The 24,942-nt window shown below is 29.3% G+C and overlaps 1 protein-coding gene across 4 annotated transcripts in view; it reads left to right on the plus strand.

Moving 5' to 3' along the window:
• The window catches only part of LOC148238880 (uncharacterized), a 413,987-nt gene extending 396,200 nt beyond the window's left edge, over positions 1 to 17,787 (plus strand). For 3 of the 4 annotated variants that reach the window (XM_088181572.1, XM_088181582.1, XM_088181617.1), the window contains exon 5: positions 17,466 to 17,603. Coding sequence is in view for 1 of the 4 variants with exons in the window: in XM_088181599.1 (XP_088037725.1) it covers positions 17,466 to 17,506 (41 nt within the window). In the remaining 3 variants the exon portion in view is untranslated. Of the gene's footprint in view, positions 1 to 17,465 lie in introns of all 4 variants that reach the window. The other variant, XM_088181599.1, reaches the window with a different exon arrangement.
• Positions 17,788 to 24,942: the final 7,155 nt, after the last annotated feature.

Below are 24,942 nucleotides of genomic sequence, written 5' to 3' on the forward strand. Positions count from 1 at the left end.
TTGATTAATAAATTAGCTCTATTTTTTTTTTTAAAAAATGGACTTGCCCCACTTTCAAAATCAATAATGCTCTATTTTTGAAATGATTTATACAAATAAAATATATTAAAAACATTCACATTTTTTATTAACTGTTTTTTAAAACTTTTGATTACAACATTCTGTACAGGAATGACAACAGCTATTGTTTTACAATAGCAATTTACATGACAGAATAGTAGTGATTATATTATAATTAATTTGTAAGATAACGTGAAACATTCCAAGCATTCGTATAAAATTCTGATAAAAAATTCTCATTACGAACCAACCGGTTTATTAACATTCTTAAACGTCCGCAGCCTAGCTATCGATTGGACTATCAAATAAAATGAGGATGAACGAATATAAAAATATTTAAAATACATTACCTATCTCTAGCGATAGAAGAAAATTGGTAAAGTTGAAATTTATGGTATCGTCACGGTATAAAGACCCGTCGCCCACTGCGCTCAAGCAAAAGACGCAATAAAATAACGTTGCAGAATAGATGCACCGATAGGGGCCGTTCAATAAGAATGGTTTGTGGGATAGGTAGTAACCATTACTCATACTAAATGCCGCATACCCACGTGATATATTCCCTGTAAGAATCCACGGAGCGTTTTGTCAGCGCGGTGGAAAGTGTAGAAATTTTTCAAAAAATTTCTCCAACAAAAGACCCGCCCCGGGACATTGAGTTTATCGGATATAAATTTGGCACATTTGATACGTCATTGTCCTTATATATTTCGTTCTTATTTTGAATTCCATAAATATGTTTTAGGAGAGGTAATATATTACTTCTGTAGAGTTTAAGGGTTAAACGTGTCAAATATTTAATTTATAATACCATTAGAACACCTTTCTATTTCGTCATGAAATCTCATGTTTACTTCCTTTCTCAATTGAACTACATAAAATACTTGAATCGTTGAAAATTATTAGGTTATTAAATATGCATAACTATACTGGAAATACTTAGAAATACTGCAATAAGCTAAGAAGAAGCGGTGCGCCGGCAACACTGCAAACGCACCCCCAGCTCCAATTCCCTCGCGGAGCTTTTGCGCACCGTCAAAATTACAACGTGACGCGTTATGAAAGCTTAATCCGGACGTAGGCCGATCTCTCGCCGTGGCCATTAATCAAGCTTTCGCCACGTTTTAAAAACGCAATTTGCATGCTAAAAATCGCGCGTCGATTAAGCTTCGGCGTAGGAGGATTGATTAAAAATTAATTCGCGGCGACCCAGCGACGCCGACGCTACTTTTACGAAATGCAATAATACACACACATACATACAAAACATATTTTTTTCCACCCGGTTTTCATATGCGACACAATGTTTTATTAACATCGCTCATCTCCGACCCTGATTGTGGACGCTAACGAGTTTTTTTGGCATCATATATGCCTACCCCTCAGGTGACAACCCCAGAGGCTGTGCCGGGATGAATGAAGAATTTATTCCGAAGGGATTTAATTTAAAAAATATTAGAGTCAAAACTCGGACATAATGAATTATACACGTTTGCATTCCATCTGTCATGCATACAGTATCGTAACTACAATATCTTTTTATTTTATATTATTTTATTTTTAAATTAATAATATGTAGATTTACTACTTTCTTGTATCATGTCCAATCTCAGACTTTGTTGAAAAGTTAAAGTATCCCTCCCAGTCCTTGACTACACAAAAAACTTCAGCTGTATTTTTCGCAAACATGACGATCTTCTTTCTTGCGATCTATTTTTAACCTTAAATTTTTATTATTATTGCGGTATGAAAAAGTTTATATTTCGGACCTCGAATCATGAATCGTTACAAAAGTACTCCACCTTTCTCCGTTTGATATTAAAAGGAGTTTCGATCGCGTCCTATCATGAATAGAATTCGATCATTAGCGACTCTCTTAATCAATGAAACTTTTAGCATAAAACTACATTTCAAATGCTTCCGGTCCATTGATTGTATAAATAATTAAAGTCCAGGTCATCTATCACTTTACGAATTTAATTCTAATCTGATTATGTAAGTGCTTGTTTGTGAAATCAGCTTTAAATTTGAAAAACTGGCTTCTAGCAATTTTAATTTATTTTATCGATTATTATTTGATCGATGTTCATCCGTAGGCCCTTTTATAAACATTTTTATTTATACTAGTCGTCAACGTACTCAAAAAATATTTCCGTGTCATCAGCATAACATATATTGTTTATTGACTCTTCACCGATTTTTGTTATTTTTTGTCCATGAAGTATTGCTTTGAATATGGCTTCGGAATATAAATTGAAAAGAATAGAAGTAAGATTACATCTATATTTTTGGTTTGACCTTTGCTGATTGATTCTTATACAGGCGGCCCATGACTTTTGCACATTTTTTTACGCAAATAATATCATTTATTTTTGTCATTAATGCAAAAATAAACGATATTATTTGCGTAAATTAATGAATCAGTTCATCAAGTCAATTTACATTAAGAGATTTAATATATGGACCGCAATAAACAATATTGGAGACTCGTGGGCTGAAATAAAATAGTCAACAATGAATGGTTTCTAGAAACAATTATGCCCACAAATGATGAGTGATTTTATAAATTCTGAAGAGACCCTAGAAACTATGAAATAGTTAGCCTAATGAATAAGTTAAACTTGGACGTGTTAATGAGTTTATTGAATCTCATTTAGTACCTCTGTCAAATAAATCTTAATTGAGTAACAAAAGTTAAAAGAAATACACAATAAATGTGAGAAAGAAGAAGCTGATAAAATCGAAAAGACTTTGAGAATCAAAAATATGAATTAAAAATAATAATGACAAATTTTTGCTTATCGTGGAAGAATGTTATCCCAATGGAGAACGTATATCTTAAGTACCTACGTAGGGCTATTGAGCAATACATATCATATTATATTATGAAGATAGTATTTAACTCTTGACAAGGTAATAAAGAAAACACCTGTGCACTACAATATGATTTTGTTGCATTGCCTGGCTTAGGTATCGATCACCATATTTTTTTCAGTTCTTTTATCTCTTCTGATTATCGTACATAATGAATTTCTCCCTGAAGTAAATAATTCAAATAAACAACAATTTATAAAAAATTAAGAACACAACTCATATGACAATTTCATTGACTTAACGCCGATATTTAACTAAACAAGAAATCGATTTAATATGTTATATAATTGCAATTATTTTTTTGGAACTATCGTTTTTTATTTTACATATCTATTGTAAATTTAAGTGTAGTTTTGTCAATGTTTTTTATTGTTAATTATTTTCACGACTGACAACACACTATAGACCGTTTTCCGCATTGATGCATCTCCGGCATTTTATAATCGAATCGAACCAATTAAGTTTTCAATCAGAGGTGTCTATCGTCACAATCGGAGGATGTCAGTATTCGATCTTCGTACTCCACTGAACAAGATTTTATTTCGTTTGACGAAAAGTCATTCAACCACAAAATGTCACCAGGAAGCTTATATTACTAATAAAATCAATTAACACGTACATAAATATCTAATATAATATTCATATTAGAGTTTTTTTTAAATATATGCAAAATCAATATTAACGATATTATACAGATTTCAAAGAAATACTTTTATTTACATATAGTATTTTGAATTAGTGTATCAGTGAAAATGCTGAAAAAACGGTTGTGTAATAATTAATATGTAAATGTAATAATTATGATAGAAAATCGGAAAACATATTTCAATTAAATTAAAATGACACTAAATGCGTTATTGTTAATTATAAATGACTGTAAGATAATAATGTTAACAGTTTAGAAAATATTTAATAGTAGAAATTATTTAGTAATTATTAAAGATAAACGATTTACACAATCAAATACACTTCATTATATTATATAATAATAAAAAATAAGTTCACTGTCTAGGATGAGAAATATATTAAACTTCAATATGAAGAAAAACTTTATTCATATTCACTATTGTGCAACGATATTACTTTAGTTCAATGAAACAGATTAAACAATATTACAAAGTATGATAATAATATTAAGTCAAGACAAATCTACTAATTAAAAATCATGCTTGAACGAATCAAATTTAATTAACTTAATTAATTAATTTATTAATTTAAATTAATTTTTAATTAATTTAAACAATTTATTTTTTTATTTTAAATTAATTTTTAATTAATTTAAACAAATTTAATTAAATAATTTAATTAAGTAATAGTTTTGTATTTTTATATTTATTATAAAATAATAAGCTTTTATTAATTTTAAGCATTATAATGACAAAATATTATGACTTTAATAAAAAAGTCATATTATTTTGTCATATATATGAAAATAAAAATAAATTCCATTTTTTTTTAACTGAATTAATTATTATTATTATATTATTATTTTTTATTATTAACCTAAAATATTCAACTATCAAAGCCACTTTTGGATCTGATACCTCTATGTAAAAAAACATATTAGTAACCCAAGTGTGTGGCTCTAATCGAGTCATGCCACTTTTTTCACCACTGGAATTTTTGTCCGCAAAATTGCCATTTTCCGGCGCCGCAGTCGAAAGTTTCACACAAAAGCTCTCGTCGCACGGAAAGCTCATCGGCGAGAATTTGTATTTGTCGCCGATAGCAGCGGCGGGCTTAACGCGACTTGATGTCTCTGGCTGGAGCTGGAGATAAGGAGTAATGCTCGAGCAAACTGCGTGTCTCTCTTTTCTCATGGCAACCCATTCACGGCTGCAGCCATAAAAGTGTTGCCAGGCGAATATCTATCACTCGCACCAATCCCGTGTGGGACGCTACCAGATAGCGTTCATTCGTAACTTCCGGACGTTTCGCTGGCTAAAAACTTGTTTTATGACATGTCGAATTGTATACTTTTCGACTGATTTGCTGTTCCGAATGCCAATAGACAATCGGGTGTGAAGAATGGCCCAAAACGAGCTTACGTTCGTTTTATATTGTATTATACAAATAGTTCCACATCATACGCAAAAGCTGTGGAAGCAATTTTTTCACACATCACGTTGTTCTAATCTTAATTTTATTATTAAAATATTAATTATGATGAATTTCTAAACTACATTTAGGGTTTCTAAAGCTTGAGAAACACTGCTTTGAAAAATATGTATTATATAATCAAAAATGGCGCCTGATCAGTCACTCTGTGTTTAAGTAAATAGTGATGGCGGTGATATCACCAAAGCACGTGCAATAAATATCTATTAAGCTTTTAAATAATGAGATGAATCATTTATTTAGTAGTCAATTTAATATAACTATTTCGAAAATTCTGTACCTTTTTACTACAAAGATTTATCTATCAAATCTAAAAATATATTTCTCTAAAGTCTTGTTAATTATGTAGACGACATTTTATTTTTTAGAAATGTAATTTTATTCAAAATAATGAATTACATTTATTATTTTGTATAAAATAAAATTTTAAATTTTTTTAAATGTAGTTTTTAATCAATCATTTAGTCCAAAAGAGACAAATATAAGTAGCACTGTCCGAGTTTTGGCGTCTGGGGCAAACAAAAAGATTATTATTTAATATGTTGCAACAATTGAGAAGTATCGTGCGTGGGTGCGCCTGGATTTTGGACGTCGAGTTGGATCAGTGGATGCAAAGAGAGAAGCGGCGGCTTTTTCGATCTTCGCTAATCTAAAGTTGATTCGGCCTCCTTCTCCTTCTCTTTTCTTAAAAATCTGATACCTGGAATTCTGAAGTGGATGTTCCAGTGAGAATGTCTGAGGGAAAATGATGAGTGAAAGTGATTTTTGGTTGCCCGCGTTCCCGTGTATATATGGGCTCTTTCGAGGATATTTTACTATACGCCCCTTTTTTCTGTAAGACGATTAATTACAGAAGGGTAACTAGTATTTTTTTTAAAAATTGCGTTTTGATTATCAAGGCAGATATTTTCTGAATTATAGCGTGTACTTTTTGACTTTAGCTGGTAAAAGCTTTCTCACGGTTGTTTCTCATTTTAACGAATAAACCTGTTTTTTTAAACGGTTAAAACGCTTTATCCCAAGCTGAACTGTCATTAATCCCTCTAGTCGTGAATAGAGAACGCTCGGCGCCGACACAATTTTATTACTTTTGACGTGAATTTTTGACATCTGTGAAGTGATAATTGTTTTTGTGCCCTTCTATTGGCCAAATTTCGACTTGAATACATTTTGACCAAAACTCTCATAGCAATTAATTTTAAAATAAATAAATCTACTTTTGTATGCGCTTCGTGGCATAGGAAAAGCTGCTTTAAATTGAATTTAAATGATATTTGAATATATTTTTTTTTTATAAAATGCTTGAAGAAGTGAGTTCCGACACTTTTTTTGTTTAAAAAATACCCTGCCTATAAGTATTAACTACCAGACAGAACATATGGAAATCGGTGATATTTATACAATTATTTTTAAATTATTATGTTTATTTTAATTTATAATCAATAAAAGTTTTTGATGATAGTGCATTCTTATTAATTTTTATTAATAAAAATCGAGTTTGTTATCATGGCTCGAGCCCGCGACTTCTAGATTACCAGTCTAAGCCTTACGTTCTACGCTATTCATACATATACAATGAAAACCGGGTTCATTATTTACAACACATTCAGTAATAGTGTAAAATAATAAATTAATAAATTTTTGCATTATAAATCATTCATTTATGATAAGAATAGCATTACAGGAAGTTCACGATTGCGATCGTTAGACAGATAAATTTGTTATAAACGAATCATTACAACGCGAGGTTGTGCTTTACATTATAATATAAAATACGTTTGGTGATCTTGATTGGTGATACACAATAAGATGGCGTCTCTTCTTAAATGTAAATTTTCAGCATGATTACCTTTCTTTCATTGTAAAATTATTAGACTGCGTAGGATCAAAATAACATAATTCCCAGAAAGTATTTAGGTATTTCGTTGCAAAACCATTAGAAGAGAACGTCCGTTTTTCAAATGTATCATATAGGTATATAGTATATATTTATATATAATTTGGCTTCTGGTCGGATAACAAAGTTAAAACAACGGCACGGACATCTTTCCAACAAAAGACTTAACTACTTACGGGTTTAACTACTGTATGTAAACTGGCTTAAACCCCCGGCGGCCCGAAGCTTTCGGCCCATTGTGAGTCGAAAGGGATTTAAAGCGTTTTATTGCTTCCTCGACATTAGGCCTAACCGGACTGGTTCGGTTCGGTTCCGGCGCTACAAGATTTTACGCACAATCCCTACCCCGCGGATACGACCACCGCTCGGATTAAACGTCTAAGCGCTAGCCGGTTAAATTGGTTTACTTTTGCAAGAGATCAGAACACTGTCCTTATTTTTTAATTATTGGTATTTTCAATAAACGAAAATGCACACACCCCGAGCTAAAAATTGACGACCGTTGATATATTGCGGCGTCAAGGAATCGTTTTACTTGGTAATAAGCTTGTCGTTTCGCATGATTGATGATATGAGCATACCCGATACGCAGGCGATACTTGCACAAATTTTGCGACGACAATATTTCACGTCGCGAAAGCTTGAATATATTATACGGCGAGTGGAGACGAACGAAAATGAAAACAAAATCTATCTAAGTATATGCATATGCATGTTTGGTTATAAATTGTGCAAAATAGTAGCGCAATTTTAATTTTTGCGCCTACACAAAAAAATAACCGGCCAATCATCATTTTTTTATTTAAATACGATTATCAATAAAAAACTGATATAAGCTTTAGAAAACATCTACACTGAAATACATATAAGTACAATCAATATCACACATATAAATACAAAAGTTAAAACTTTACTTATTCCGTAAAGAAAATAGCGAGATAAAATTACGCAGACGACGTGAAATTTTCAAAGGCACATTCACGTGATTTTTGTTCGGTCTTTTGACATTTTTATGTAATAAAAAATCTTTGCAAATATCAAAATATGTTTTGAGATTAATATTTATTTAACACTTGTAAATCCCCAGTCAAACATTTATTCACAAACCTCATTGTAAGTTTCAAGGCATATAATTCAGTGGCTACTTTATGTGAATCATACGTTTTTCCGTTTTCCGACAGAAAAACGGCGTCTGCAACTCGTCAACAACAATGAAACAACCTTACACAATGCACACAGCCTCCGCTTTTATGCACAATGCATATTGCCAACGCGATTCATCTCAAAATTGAAACACTTCCATTGTATACATCCGGAAGTGGGTGTCTGTGGCTAATTTCGTCGATTATGGCGTGTTTTATACTTCTGACACTCTTTCATTCATAAGTACATATTTTCATCCCATATCTATACTATTATAGTATAAAAAAATTGTCCCTCTTTTTTTAATTTAATTTTTGTATAGGTTAAGAATATATTATATATGTGGATTGATTCTTAAATAAGTATTAAAATTACAGCAATGTAAAATGGATTCAGTAACGAGCTTCCAAAACACACATCAATTTCATTATTTTTCATAGGTAATTATAATATATTTATAATTTAATTATAGCATAAAATAAACAAGCAATACCTTAATTAATTAATTAAAAATATAATAAAATTAAATTTTTAAAAATTTTCATAGCACCTTTTATTTATTAAAAAATAAATTTAAATGAATATTTTTTATTTTTTTACAACCGCTGCATTTTTTATACCGCTGCACAAAAAAAGGTATGTCCGTGCAAAATGTTTGAAAATATGCATGTTTAATATAGATAGAAAATAGTTGAATGGCGAAAAATTGTTCATAATTTTCTCCACTACACTGATTGGCCTTATCTTTACTTTGCTAATCTATCAGTTAGGAAGAAACCCCTACGCATGAGAACTGGCAGATTGTAAAAACGTACGGGGGCTATTCACAGAGTTACGCTATAAAATTGCCTGTCCAAAAAGGTTTTAATCTTTATTTTCCTCGAAATATTAAAAATATAAATTAGCAACACTTGTTTTTTTAATTTTCTTTACAATTGGGGTATAAATATGGGAACCCGAAATTCCTTCGTAACTCGGTCCTTCGATTATATGACTATAATATTTACAATAGTAATTATTTAAGTATAGTGTTTTTTTGGTATATATATTTAAGCACCTAACTTCCCATGTGCTTTCCTACGTGATATACAGGATAGTTAAAAAATACATGGCGGTTTTAAAAATAAATTAAATTTAAATGTAAAGCGTAAATATTCACGGTTTAAAACAGAAACATTTATCTTATTGTTGAGAATCTAAGTAAAACACTATATTGCTATAAAAGCTCTTTCTTGCTGAAAATAATAGACATGCTACGAGTTTTAAAAATAAGATTTATTGTCTGCAATAATTCTGCACTAGTGAAAATTAAGATTTTCATTTGCAGAAGTTAGGAATAAACAAGGATTTAATAAGTTTTAATAATATATTAATCTCGCAAAGAAGATTTTGTCTTTCACCGACTCGAAAATCGCAGACGTCCATCCTTATATATTATTTAGTTATTCTAAGAGAATTTTATTTTATATATTTTCTACCAAAAATCATTGAGCTACCTTTTTAATATATTTGTTTTTCTATAATAATATTTGATTCTGTCAGTAGCAAAATCGAAATAAATGAAAATCTAATATAGAGACATAGTCTAATTGCAACATTGCTTAATTTCTGCTTTCATTTGTAATTATTGTAAAAACATTAATATTTTCATTTATGTAAAAAATTACTACACATATCCATTTAACAAAAAAGTCCTGGGCTTGAGAAAAAATTATTTATTTTACATAAACGTTTTGCAACAAAATATACTATAAGTAATTTTTAGTTGCTTTTCTTGAGAGAGAAAAGTGTATTCTCTTGGGGGTGTTTCGAATTTGCGCAAAGTGGGAGAAATATGAATGGATTTCGCAAAACTTTTAAAATTCCCTCGGAAGCTAAAACTATTTAGCCACAATCTTAACGATGGAGCGACTGTTGAAAGTTAAATAGAAAACGGTCCCGGTGGAAAATGCAGCTGTATGAGAAACAATTGTAGCCGACCTGACTGAGATGTGTTCGAGATGATTTAATTAACGTTCAACCGCGAAAGCGTATTGTTATACTTAATAAAAATTTTCTCTCTTTCCATAATTCTCTATTGTTCTGAAGAACAAATAAACGGAACACGGCATTGTGACAAATTCGATACGAATATAATAAAAGCTTAACGCCTGTGTGTAACAAAGCGAAACTGTCGAAGATGATCCGTTTTCGATTCATAACATTGCGAACTTATTTATTAATTTAATAATTTTAAACAATAAATTGAAATTATGCCACAAAGATTAATTTATAACTATTGTTTCTTAAAAAGTGATGTGAGACTTTGCAGCCAGAAAATCTGGTTTAAAACATATTATTTCAGATATAAATTACCACATATATAAAGATATGTTGATTCCAGCGGAGTACAAATGACAGGTTTTAGAAGTAGCAATCTTTCGTTCAGGGGTAATCGAATAATTCTTTAATCGTCATTATGTGGTGATGTCACGATCTGCTCTATTATAATATGAACAAGTGTCACGTCTTTAATATCGATTGTTCGAAAAATCGAACAATCGATTTAAAAGCCCTGAAGATCGCCGACGTGAATATTAAGAACCAATCGAGCTATATTCGGAACATACTTTCTAAAAAAATACAATTTCTTCTAATTTGAGGAATTTGTGCTTTGTAATAGTTCAGAAGTCTTAAAAAATCCTAATTAGGCATTTTCACGCTCTATTTTTACTCGTTTTATTTATAACCAGGTCTGTTTAAAGGCAAAATAATAACGTTTTTAATTAAATACAAAAAATAAATAATAATTAAAAGATTTGAGACTGGTTACTAACTTGAAAAAACTGTCTTTCAAATGCCGTATATTAAATATATATTAACCCATGACTAACTACTACTACTTGAACTCTTGCATTAGTATAAAAATAAGAATGTTCGTTTATTGCTTTATTTATTTGTAGGCTATTATAAGGTTTTTGATAATAGTATAAGAAAGTTTATTATATAATATTTATATAGCTTTTTTTTTAATGACTTGCAATTTATTAAAAATAAAGTTACTTGTGTTACTCCCCACCAAGCAATCATATATTAAAATGTGTATCGTTGTTTGTATATTAAGATTACATTTTTTGTAGTAAGCGCGCTCTTTCTATTAAATATCGATCTGAAGGCCGCAATGGCAGCACGCCCTTTAAAGCGAAATTTTATTGTTAAATTTAAGCTAGGTGTGAACCCATTGTTATAACACTAGATTTGCGAATGATCTATAGCTCTTTATTTTAATAAATATGAGTGATTTTTGTGCATTTTTAAAAATTATGACGTCTCTACTTATGATTGAAAAATATTTTTATATTATTTTACCGAAGTTAAAGAATAACAATTGAGGTACTAAAAACTGACTGAATCGCGTTATACTTATGTAATTAAAACATTTTTATGAAAAGTGTTTATAATAAACCTTATTTTAAAAAAAAAACTTATTTTAATAATATTATTTACTTGTAGATTTCAGCACATTATCATCAAGTGCATTAAATATCCAAACTGCGATACACATGCTTTTAAAAAAAAGTGAAACTTTAAATTTTTATGTGTGATTAAATTGTATGGAATGCTTGCACAAACTATGCTACAGTAAATATGAATATTAAGTATGAATACATCCATCTCGATTTACCTGTATCGCATTAAAAATCTATCGCAACACTTACATTTACATATCGCTAGAAAACGTTAGAGATAAATTAATAAGCGATGAAAATGCACGTCGCTTTCCTCCGTCCGGAGAAATCAATTATGAATAAACTCGTTGCAGTTTTCCGACGGAAAAATTACACACGTGCTACGGAAATTTCCTTGCCGTTTCATGATTAAACGAATTTCCACGAGAGCACGGCTGAGACAGAAAATTTTCTACTTATGAAAAAATAAATAAATAGAAATGTGATTTTTTGTATCAACATTAGCACAATGGATAAATGCTCCTAGGCTGTATTTATTATTTAAAAAATAATTTCACATAGCCAAAAGTATCACAATGAACGAAAAAAACACCGTATCACAATATAGCTATTTCGATCTGAAATGCAAGAATTATATTATGATTTAAGTAGTTACTGATCATGAGAATGTGAATCATTTACGTAAGGCTCATCTTAATAAGATCAGTGACATTTGTACCTAAAAATCGGAATACAAGTGTACAACCAATCAACATCAGCTATTTTGAAAGCGGAGCATTTATTATTCATTCATTCGCGTTTTGACAGTTCGCACGGACTCTATGCGACATTTCAATCGGGACGACACGACATTCTCCGTGTGATCTCTCTCCGCCGCTTGTTCCGCGGGGACCTTTTTCAAGAATTGAAGTAGCCCTTTGTGCCGGCGCCCGCGAGCTACTCAATGTCTCAAAGGGCCTTTGTGCGGGAGCGTCTCCTCGTCATCTCCCGGTTCGAGTTTCATTCCCGGATTTTCATCTCTCACTTTTGATGCGTGGAATCCTTCAGATCGTTTCGGATGAACGCTCGCGAGTCGAAGCCGGCCAATTATGTACGACGATTGATTTACGCCCACCGGTCCCTTTTCGAGCTTGAAGAATCGAGGGAATACGTGTCTAGGTACTAATTCGCCTGCATTTTCTTGATTAGACGGCAATGAATAGATTCAATTGAATCCAATCGAGGAATTCTAGGCATTGAAATATTTTTGAAATTTTTTTTATAAATATGCCATTTCAGTGAAATCATATCGGAATACATTTCATATTTTTACCAGTGAAAATATAATTTATTTAGTAAAGATATATGGTTTTAACTTTACCATATGTAGTAATATATACATGTAGGTACACACTTATTATTATTTATTTATTTATTATTATTATTATTATTATTTATATATAAATTGTTTTTTGCGCTCTCTTATTAGTCAAAATTCGGTTTAGATGTGCTATATTTAATTCTCACTTATTATAAGTCGTAATATTGTTATAAAAAGTCTTAATATAAACGCTAGATTACCGAGCGTTTTCACTGCGACGGTACGATTTTATTGCTTTTGACGTGGATTCTAAGTAAGAGAGCCCCTTGAATTTGACCAGAAAAATGCATATCATTTAATGAAATACTATGAATCTTAATTAAATGGAAATATTAAAAAAAAACAACTACTGACTAGCCAACTTTTGTCCCCCCCCCCCACCCACACCCTTAGAAAAAATCTGAAATAACACAAAAGAGCCTTTGTGTGGTCCCTCTCAAAATTATTAACGTTATATTAGTAGTGTATGTAAGACCGGCCTATTTCATATATTAATTTAAATTATGAAGATTTTTCTACTTAGTATATAAGTATATATATTTATTTTTTGCGAAATTCGTTTTAATTATCTTGGGAAACGGTTGTAATATAACGTGAAATTTTTAAAACTAAAACACCGCACATTGTCGCTCATAAAACGGTGGCAGTTGGCCTTAAAGCGTTTTGACCTGGCAAATGTAAACTGTCGCCATGGAATATCGCTGCAATATATGAAACCGGCGAAGTTGCATCGTAAAAATATAGATTACGCCAACGTCGGACCAGTGTGCATTATGTCTGGTTATTGTGTTTTACGGTGCACTAAAAACACAGCCATATATAATAGTTGCACCCGGCCCCAGAGCGCGTCACTGCGGTCATTTCGTTTCGAACAATATCGCTTAATACTATAGCAAACGTTTAATGGCTGCCATTTCGAATGAGAACTTTAAAATTAACGACACGTTTTTATTTTCAGTATCTGAAAAATTACAATACAAAAATATGCAAATTAAAAATATTTTTGCACTAGACATCTAGCGGCAAGTAGATGAACTTTTGGTATTCAGTTTATTTTATATTTATTTAGTGGATTGAAACTTTGCTAGGAAAGCTAAGGAAATATTGTATTATAAATTATTTTCTGAATTATAATAGATGTCGCTATAAAAATATCAAATAATAATAATATTTATTAAATTAAATTTAAAAATAATAAATATTGTAATAATATATGTATTATTACAACATTTATAATTTTAATATTTCAAATATTAAACATTTTGGGCGTATTAATTTTTGATTAAATTTATTATTTATGTAAAAATTATTAAACTTATTATTTTGTAAAAATGATTTTTATAGAAAATAATACCAATAAATTAAAGATTATTTTATTAAACTTATTTTTATTTGATTGCTAAAAGCAATCATTGTCGTTTTGTTGATTTTCAAATTGGATAATAAAATTTTGATTTACGTTTTGCCTTACTTGGTTGTTAAATTCATAGAATTTAGACTTTTATTAAATTATAAAAAATACTTGATTTTAAAAATAAAAAGTAATGCAAACATAAATTTAACTTATCTTTAAGCTTTCTTAGATACATTTTCGATTTAATTATTTGAAGGTTTGTGATTATTATGTGAAATACTGGGTGTCCTATACGATTATCCTTTATTGACGCCAAACCCTTTTGACATGTGACAGATTTCCTTTTAATTGTTTAAAGCTGAAGTTGTCTTGTGCATGATCTCTCAATTAATTAGTAGTATATAAAGCTCATTATTGACGAGGCTCAAAAAGCTATAACTAAAGCTAACTAAAATCGATCACGTGATCAGCTGAGTCGCTCGCGATCAACCGTTCATGCTGGTGGCGTTTTGAATCTAAAGCATCTATAGACGGTACGCCACTGCTTCTTACATATTATTTATATATCGTTTATTTAGGGTAAACCCTGTACTTGTTCCAGATGGTAGGACCACTACCTGAAAAAAAAACATTCAATCACACTAATACAAATTATTATAAAATGTTTTTACTATAAACATTGTCAACGGTTTGTATTTGTAAAAATGCGCTGAAACTGAGCGTATAATTATTGTATGCCACTTAATATATTATAATATGGACTCTAGGGGCTACAGCTTCAATCCGGAAATAGCCACACCATATATGTATGTATGTATTACATAAAATCGGTCGTACCACTCGCTCGACAATTGATTCAACATTTCAACAACGGTACCATGAACAATCGATGAGCTCATGTAAAATCATTCGTGTGCATCATCCCTTACCGGATATCGACAAAAAACTGATCGCGTGCATGTGCTCAACGTCAATTTGTGCTAAAGCAACATTTCCGGTACGTTAATGTGGGAAGCTGAATAATCTACCCCTGCTGCTCTGTATCTCCCCCATTTTGTGATTGGACCGTGAAGCGCAATAAATAACAATATTTTGAAGTAATAAATACAACCGTAAAGTAATATGATCGATAGCTGCATAAAAATGAAAGTATAATAACCCGAGATTGACCCCAAAACGGTTATACGAGATATTATATTATAAAAAAGCATATTTTAAATGCAAATTGGGCAATTACACGAACAGCGACAGCTTTCACCGATTGCAATGGACGAAAATAAGAAAAAACACTTTTGGCATAATTTATAAAATAACGTTAATGACAAAATCTTATGTTGAGTTTTTGTTTAATACTTTATGATATTAAATCAATTTTGAATCAAAACGAAATGAATTTATGGCACAGTGCTTAGTAATTGAACTTTAAATCGGTCCTTCGACCCGGCTCACCTATATCGTTTTACTCCACTTGACTCTTGTTTTTATAAGCTGTGGTTTAAAAAGGGAATAAAGATTGACGTAATAGGTTTATTGCAATTGATGACTCACTGTGATGTGCAACAATTGGATGGAGCAGATGTATATACTGTTATGTAAGTCGAATTTACTAGTCAAGAAGAATAATTTAAATCGAGAAGTGATCGCAGCTAATTTATTTTTTTTTACTGTGAGAAATATTCGGAAATTAAAAAAAGTACAAATATTTTAGTATTTAGGTAAATAAGAAACTTTTTAATTTTGATAATAATTTACCTTGAAAGTTTTTCATTCAAGTTTTGTTATTACCGGTACTGTATAAAATATATTTTCGTGTTGTTTGAACGTGTATTTAAAAATGTTATTTTAGAAAATATTGTAAAATTTTTTTTCTATACTTATGTACTGACTTGTCAGTGGGATTATTTTTTAATAAAAATCTAAGTTATTTAGTTATAAATTAGTATTATTGTGTAGCAATTTTTAAATCACGCGCAATCTGATGCTCTCGTAGCTTTGTCTGCGTCTTCACATATCGGGTTGAACTTGGAGTTTGAACGTCTTAGATGGAAGAGGGAAGCGGTTGCATTCCCGGTCTATGTTTGCCGTAGTGTACGAGTTCAGATCATGTGTCTCAAGTCGGGAGCAACTGGTAGAAGTTATTATTGAAGGTTTTTGATGGAAGACAATTCTGAATTATAATATTTGCGCTCTGTATGCGCTTATATACGCTTGGTCGTGATGAAGAAAATGTATTTGCTCTGTCTCCTCTATACGCGTGCACCAATTGCAGCGATTTTCAATAGCGGAATCACATATTTTATTTCCGTCGTTCTTCTTATAAGAATCATATAAGAAGAACGTTGGAATTTAACCAAGCTTCGGTGAAAGGGGGACATAAAAGACCATATATTCTATGGTTTTTGTCATATAATTTTAATTAATTATAATATATATAATATTAAAACCGCAGATATGCTACAAAAGGACCGTAAATGAATATACTTTTGATTTTATCTAAAGAGTGCGAGCGAGATAGTGATCTTAAGCCTGGTTTACACGTAATGTTTTATTGTTAAATTTGTGTAACGAAAATGAAATTGCTAAACTTACAAATTTCAAATGTCTTTTTTCCATATATTTATTAATTTTAAATTTTTTAATTCACTGACTTCACCAATTCGGCACCCATTCCATCGTTCACCTGAGGCAAGTGCCTCATTCGCCTCAACCTCGTACCGGCCCTGACGCTAAGTATAAAAATATAAATCTGGTACACTGCTGTCAATATTGTAGTGTAGAAGAAACTGTTAGAAAAAGACCGAAATTTACATTACAATCGAATCAAGGGAGGTGTTGACGCTGGAAATAAAATAACCCAATCGTATTCTGGAGTGAGATCAACAATTAAATGGGCATTTATAATGTTTATGGAGATGATCGATTTGGCTAAATTAAATACACTTATTCTATGGACCAAAAAATCATATTTGAAAGATAAATAATCGTACGTAAGTGGCAAATTAATTGCACTTGTTAGCGAGTCGTAAAGATTAATACCATTTTTGTTCATTGCGCTTTTAACGCGTATATACGATTTTTCTGACGGTCAAAGTGCTTTCTTTGGTAATTTTATATTTTATCAAATGTTTAAAAACAATATTAGTATTGAAATCGTTTATTAAGTATATGTTGTCAAGTTTGATATAAAATGATATTTCTTTCTCTTTTTAGTAACTCCGACTGAAAATTGGTGGTGGCGATGGATTCCATAGCATCGGGCCGAGACGGGCCAGTTGCCCGTCGAAGATGTGAAAGATGATCGTCGGCCATCTCAGCCATCTCCTACATGCCAGTCATCGCATACATCTCACATCTCGCAAACCTGCTCAGAATCAAGCACAGCATCAGTAGCACTGACAAATTCCAGTTCCTCGGACGGCTTCAGCACTACTGAATCTAGTACCACAAGCGACCCTGTCACGTCCATGTACGTCAAATGAACGCACATACATACATAATATAATAACAATAATATAAAAATAATATTAAAAAATAATAATCGTATATTAAAATAATAATTCTTAAACGCACTGTACTCGAGCTGCGCGCGAATGTGTTCGTAACTTTGATAAAACTTAGTTACTCAGTTCGCCGCTAGATGTCTTCATATTTTAATATAACGCGAAGCATTACACTGAAGCGAAACATAATAATTAAAAAACAACTAGTCAATTTTTTTTATAATTATTATAACATAAGTAAAAGGACGTGTCAAAATATTAAAATTGACAATATGACTTCTATTAAAGTTTCAAAAGTGCTGTGTAAATAATGTGTAAAAGTGTGAATATACATAAATATATGATAAACAAACATTATCTACAAATTTTTTGAGAAAATTTAAAGCTACATTCGTCGGGTGCTTATTTTTAAATAAAAAATAAATAAACCCTTAAGGCTGTTTGTTAAAATTTAATTTTAAAAACTCGTAAACATGACGTGTATATTAAATAGAAAGTGCTTATTAAAAATATATATATTTAAAACAATAAAAAAATATGTTCAACAGTGTGATAATTTAAAGTTACGTAATATATATGTAAATAATTTTCTAATCGATCGATTGAAATTTAAAATGTCTTCTTTTGTACCAAAACACAGTTTTTGTATGTACATGTATATTTAATAAGATTTGCTAAAAATAATAATTATTAGTAAAGCAAACGATCGTTGATGTTCATTAAAAATATAATCGATTGCCTTTTTGTATATAATTTTTATATGTAAGTAAATGTTACCCCAAACACAATAAAAATATTTTCACGTAAAATTGCTACACTATATGTTATAATAATAGTATATAATTTCAATAAAGAATTCACCCACTTCTTTAATATATTATAACAAATAAAAAACATATTTCTTACATGTATTATATAATTTAAAATGTATATGTTTAAAATATAATATTAAATATCATTTTGCACCATTACCAATAGAGTGTATCATTTTTCTATCTATTCGAAAATAATATGATTCTATATACGTATATTTTTAATAAATCGTATATATTTATTCGAAAAAATGTAATATTAATACTAAAGATGTGAGATGAATTTGTTTAGATCTTGCGAATGGAAATAATTATATTTTGAGTCATATTTATTTATAAAATTGATAATCATATGGAATATATTTTTGCTAATTAATTAACAGCAACGAGTCTATATTATAATTATATTATTTAAATTATTTTATTTATAGAATTGTATTATATATGCCAATGTTTGCCGAATAAAATTATTATTCAATCGAAGTACCAATCTTAGAATCGACAAATATTTGCAAGGTCTATATTTTTAACTTGTATCAATTATTGTTATATATGTATGTAAATAAATAAATGTATAATTTGTATTATTTAATCTCACTATGTTTTCGATTGTAACCCAATAGGCAAAAATGTACCAACAATTTGGACAAGGTCAAAAATTGTGTATTGTAGTAATAGATTGTTTCAATTGAATAAAAACTCATGTTGAAAATATCTACATTTTTTAATCAACGTTTACAACCCTTATTCCTAAAATGGATTAAATTTGATATACATATGTACATATATTTAAATTAATGTTGGTGATGTACTGCAAAAATAAAACACCCATTCTTCAATTATTACAACACATTGTAATTTATTTTGTTTGCATTAGTTTAAAATAGTGTTATTTATGAGATAGCAGAGCGAAAGATCTTATGGTCCCATTGTGGATTGACAATAATAAACCTTAATTCGAATGTCGGTTGGGGTTCAAACACTGGCATGCCGCCCCTTTTCATAAAAAAATATTAAACTGTTAATAGGTTTTATCTATTACAATGGGCAACTTGTCTATGAGTATAAATTTAATATTTTGAATGGACCGTTTCCCACAATCATATCATTACAGGGGCGTATTTCGTATCGCTATAATATATACACATTTTATTACATACAACTAACTGAAATGCATTTTTAATATATTTAGTATATATATATATATATATATATATATATATATATATATATATATATATATATATATATATATATATATATATATATATATATATATATATATATATATATATATATATATATAAAATAAAAAATTTAAATCGCTTCTCTTTTAATGTGTTTAAAAATATAATGTAATATATTAAAAATTTACTTCATATGGTTCTAAATAAATCACTAGAGTACCTGATACGTAGAAACGCTCAAATATTAAATTATCTACAGTAGGGGTATCCAACCCGGGTTGAAGATAATTTACTATTTGAGCCTGCCAGCAGCCCATAACACTCGCTCATTCGGCCCTCATATAATTAAAAGTTAAATTTTCATTATTTTTAATAACATGACTTACACATTATCTCTTTAAAATTTATTAATCTGCAAGGAATGTATCGTATACAAAAAAATATTTAAACTACATATTCGGAAAAATTAGTAATGTGGTAGCAAATGTAATTTCTAAACAAACCGCTTACTGATTAAAGTATGTTTGGAAATCGTAGCAGAAATAAGCTGTTCTAAAAACATATTTACGTTTAAATCTAATTCTATAGCTTAAGATGAAAGTACTAATGTTACTATTATGTTAAAGCTGATCTACAGAAAGTCTTTAACTAAGCAAATAATAGGTTCCGATGGTTTTCGTGCAGTCAAACGAAACATAAGCTTGAGTAATTATCGGTATAATACGTTTAGTTTCAAAGGATATGTGAATATAAATGGTCCTACATATGTATAAGAAAACAAAACTCTAAATTAACTATTATTAATCGAATTTATATTACGAAAAAAAATATGTACACACTGCATATTAAAATATTTAGTTTGTACTTAAGTGTTTGCTTCATAGCACTTTCTTTTAATCATAAATTAATGTTCGCGATCGTATTTAAATATTTAGCCATATTCAACAGTTGCTAATTTTTTTTCTAAGTCTCATTTTCTCTGCTCGTCGTTCCATCGTTAAAACCGAAAGCTTCTTTGTTAAAAAAGAAAGACTATTTAATACCAACATTGTGTAATTGAACTGACACACCCGTTAACCGCTTGTAATGACCAGAAAAACTACTGTTTCTGCGTATTGAAAGCAATATACAATGCGTCTATCCCGCGTAAAAACCGCTATTGTAACCTACCCTTTATCTTATTCACCTTGAAATTTCACTTATTCAAGTCGTGGACATCGCAAGCGATGCAATTAGCCAACCAATTTCTGCATCTCTGATTCGACAGAAACGACTTATAACATATCTGACACTTTGTCACTTAAGCAGGCGATCAAGCGATTCGAGACGAGAAGGTCAGAGACAATCACACGCATCGAGCGCAGACGATCACACGATTCAAGACGGCACCGAGAACAAACATCAACAACAAATACGAAAGACCTTAGCGGATCCTTTAGATTATCGTTTGCTTATAGTTTTGCAAAACTCTCATAAGAATATAAATTAATATACTTTAGAACTTATTCGATTTTCCTCTAAGTAGTAACGATTTCAGGTAAGATTAACATTCTATGATTAGATTATTATTATTTTGATATTTTAACCCATTGGTTAGTCAGTTAATCAGCTTTTGCTACGATAGCAAAAGTTTTCGGAATCGACGTCAACATTAAATAGAAATATTTTCGTTGAACATTTATTGCTTTTAAATTTAAATATCATACATTAATATGTGGGTATAAATATCTAAAGACTAGGCAATTGAAGGGTTAATAACTAATAATTAAAGCAAATTTACATCGGCAACTAATGCTATCATTAAAACTAAAATGATTTCAATTTATATTATTTAAAGCTAACATTTAAACAATATGGAAGATTTATTGTCATAGACTTTTTAATTGGAATATATATGACTGATCAGGCATTTTTTACTAGGATTTCGTTAATTTAATCAACTTTTATTCTATGGAAATGAAGCTTAAATGGAACAAAAGGAACAGAGAAAAATGTATTTTCATAAGAACTGCAAGAAAATTACTAACCAAAGTATAGTTGAATGTTTAAATTTGATCGGAACCTTTTGCAAATTTATCAAGAGCAGTGAATGATGTTATTGCATGTTATACATTAATTTATGAAGAAAAATACCAAACAGCACTGGACCAGTACTTTCTACTTAAATGGAATTTAAGTATTTTGTACTTTCATATGCAATTTAATAATAATATATCTTATTTGCACTTATCTTTTGAAATACATTATATGAAAAATTAATCTAAGTTTTCAGGCTTACAATGTCTAAAGACGCCAATTTTCATTTATAGTATTCGACATAATAAAATTTTAAAAAATAAGAATCGAATACTAATTTTTATTTTTAAATATTGTATAAAGGCTTATTAAATCATTTTAATAAAAAATCTTTGTAAGATTTGTTACTTAAAAAATATTCAGCAATAATTATTTCGTAAACATAATTATATATCATATAATAAGTTTTCGTACCTGTGTCTTGTTTTATTTTTGATTACCAAAAACAGCAGTTAGTATGTATAAGAATATAGATTTTTAAATTTTAAAAATCTAAATTTATAACAATAATCAATTCAAATGAATTTATGTTGACTACTTAACGTTAACATATGTAATAATATTTAATTATAATTATATACCAAGTAGCAATGAGTCATATATGTCAATATTTTATTTTATTGAGAAATAATCTTATCTACATAATCACAAAAAAATGACGTAGAATGACTTATACAATAGTGACGTTTGGAAATTTTTATGACGATCATAAGTAGCGATAAAATAACAAAATTAATCTTGCTTAAGAATATTGGATTGGATTGGTGTTGTGTATCTAGAATAATAGTTTCGAGAACTATACACAAACCACAATCAAATATTTAAATTATTCAATTAAAAAATATAATTTAATAAAATATTTTTTAATTAACGACCTACAATATTTTTAAGCACTTACTAAAAATAGGTTGTATTCAACAAACTAACAAAAATAGTTTTGTGTTTATATATTTTTTATCATATACATATACATTGTTTCATTTACAATACATCCCTGTCAGAAGCTTGAGAGCTTTTAGTGGTTTCCTAGGGAGTAAAAAATTGTGATTTATATCAAAACGTGGGCAGGGATGATTTAGTGTCATTTAAGAGTTCGAAGCTCGTGCCCGTTCATACATTGGACATGCATTGTTGGGGACAGATCCATTGGTCAAAAAAAGTTGTTTTGAGATACGAAAGGTTCTTTAAAGGTTACGAGAATTAATCTGAGTTTTCTGTTCATTATACACTCAATAAATAATATTCAAAATAAAAAAAGCACTTTCACCAACACTGATTAAAAGACCAATTAGTGTTCGAATGTATAATATTTAATTAACTCAGCGCATATTTAAAGCCGAAAATCAATTTTCACGCATTTCTACAAAAAAATAAAATTAACGATTGGAAATACTTATAATTTGCTTTCATTGTTACTTGAATGCATAACAATTTCAATATTATTTTTTGTAAAAAGGCACTTTCATAGAATAATAATTGATATATATAAATTCATTAATTTAAATAATTATTAAAATATAACTATAATGTATATTTTTGATAAAAATCATAAAGAATTTTATTTGCACTTAACTATTGTAAAGAGTGAAATTGTGAAATTAATAAGTACTGCATTCTAATGACGATATTAATGTATGGAATATTACACGAGGATACAGTTTTGCAAGCGTTTCCTAGTGCAGTTAAATGAAATAGTTTGCACACTAGGGCGTCATGTTTACATTAACGCAATAAAATTATCACAAATAACACATAAACTATTCATATGAATGCCGGGATCGTATATCATGACAATATATTAGTTTTACCCTTCTCGACGGTATTAGATATGTTTAATAATGGTCGCGTGTGAAAGAAGTAGGGTTGGGAATAATGTGTTTAACGAAGATTTTTGGAAGCGAATATAGAATTATGTACACAAATCTATTAAATATTCTGTTCTTGATTTAAAAGTGTATTAAAATAATGCAATTTACTAATGACATTTTTTTTTAAGTTCTCATTCTAGCGAAAATTTCCGTTGATATAAATTGTCTTTTTAATAAATAAAAATACAATAAAAATAAAATATTCTTTATCAGTCGAGATGATGAGAGCTAAAATAAAATCGAAATATAATAACCTAGTACTTTTTCAACTGAACATAATAATTAGAATTGTTTCTATGTATATTTATATATTAAGTAAAAGTATCTATTGGATAAATACTATTTCTGAACATATTTTTTTTAAGTATTAAAATTAAATACTTTTAATAAACAATCGCTTGTGTGCAACATAACATAAAAATGGGTGGTCATTTCATTACTAGTTCGTATATAATATATAAAAATGGAGGTTTCATTACCTATACATTATTTCTTTATTTATATTTCAAGCGTAGAAAAGATCATTGATTTTTGGATTTACTTGCACTTCGTCTTCGAGTCTGCATTTTAAACACTCTTTTATCGAAATTCGTTCTGAAAATTTTAAAATAAAATTAAAACATCAATGCATTATTTAAATTTAAGATTTTTTAATGAATGTATATTTCAATTACTAAAACTATTATATAATATATTAATATACATGTTGTTCAAAAATCTGTTATAAAATATGATATCGAAGCTATAGAAAAGTTTATTATTTATATTAATTAGTATTGCAGCAATAGATAACCAGCATTTTTTTCTGCAAATCAATGTTAAGGCCAAGTGAATCATTTCAAACATATCCATAGTCAGCTTTTCAAGTTCTCTAAATAAGATTTTATTTAGAGCACGTTCTCAAAATTATTTTAAAGGTCATTAATATATAAATACGTAAAATAATTTTATAATAATTTATTTTAACTTACTCAAGCTAGTTTCACACGCAGAAGTAGAAACTGTAAGCATTGTAAAGATTTTATATTATTAGGCATTTACTAATTTATCTTTTATTTGCAAATATGCGTCACTTTCCAATAAATATACATATTATATGTTATTTAACATCTTAATTGGTATAAAATAGAACTTTCGTGGCAATTTACGTTCGTATCGATGACAAAATAATATAATAGAAACATAAAGGGTATGAAATATTTATTATATCATTAATCAAAAGTTATAAAGAGCCAATCAAGTGG

The sequence above is a fragment of the Plectrocnemia conspersa genome, unplaced genomic scaffold (genome assembly GCF_051122295.1).
Source record: "Plectrocnemia conspersa isolate PC_06_02 unplaced genomic scaffold, ASM5112229v1 ptg000001l, whole genome shotgun sequence".
Lineage (NCBI taxonomy): Eukaryota > Metazoa > Arthropoda > Insecta > Trichoptera > Polycentropodidae > Plectrocnemia > Plectrocnemia conspersa.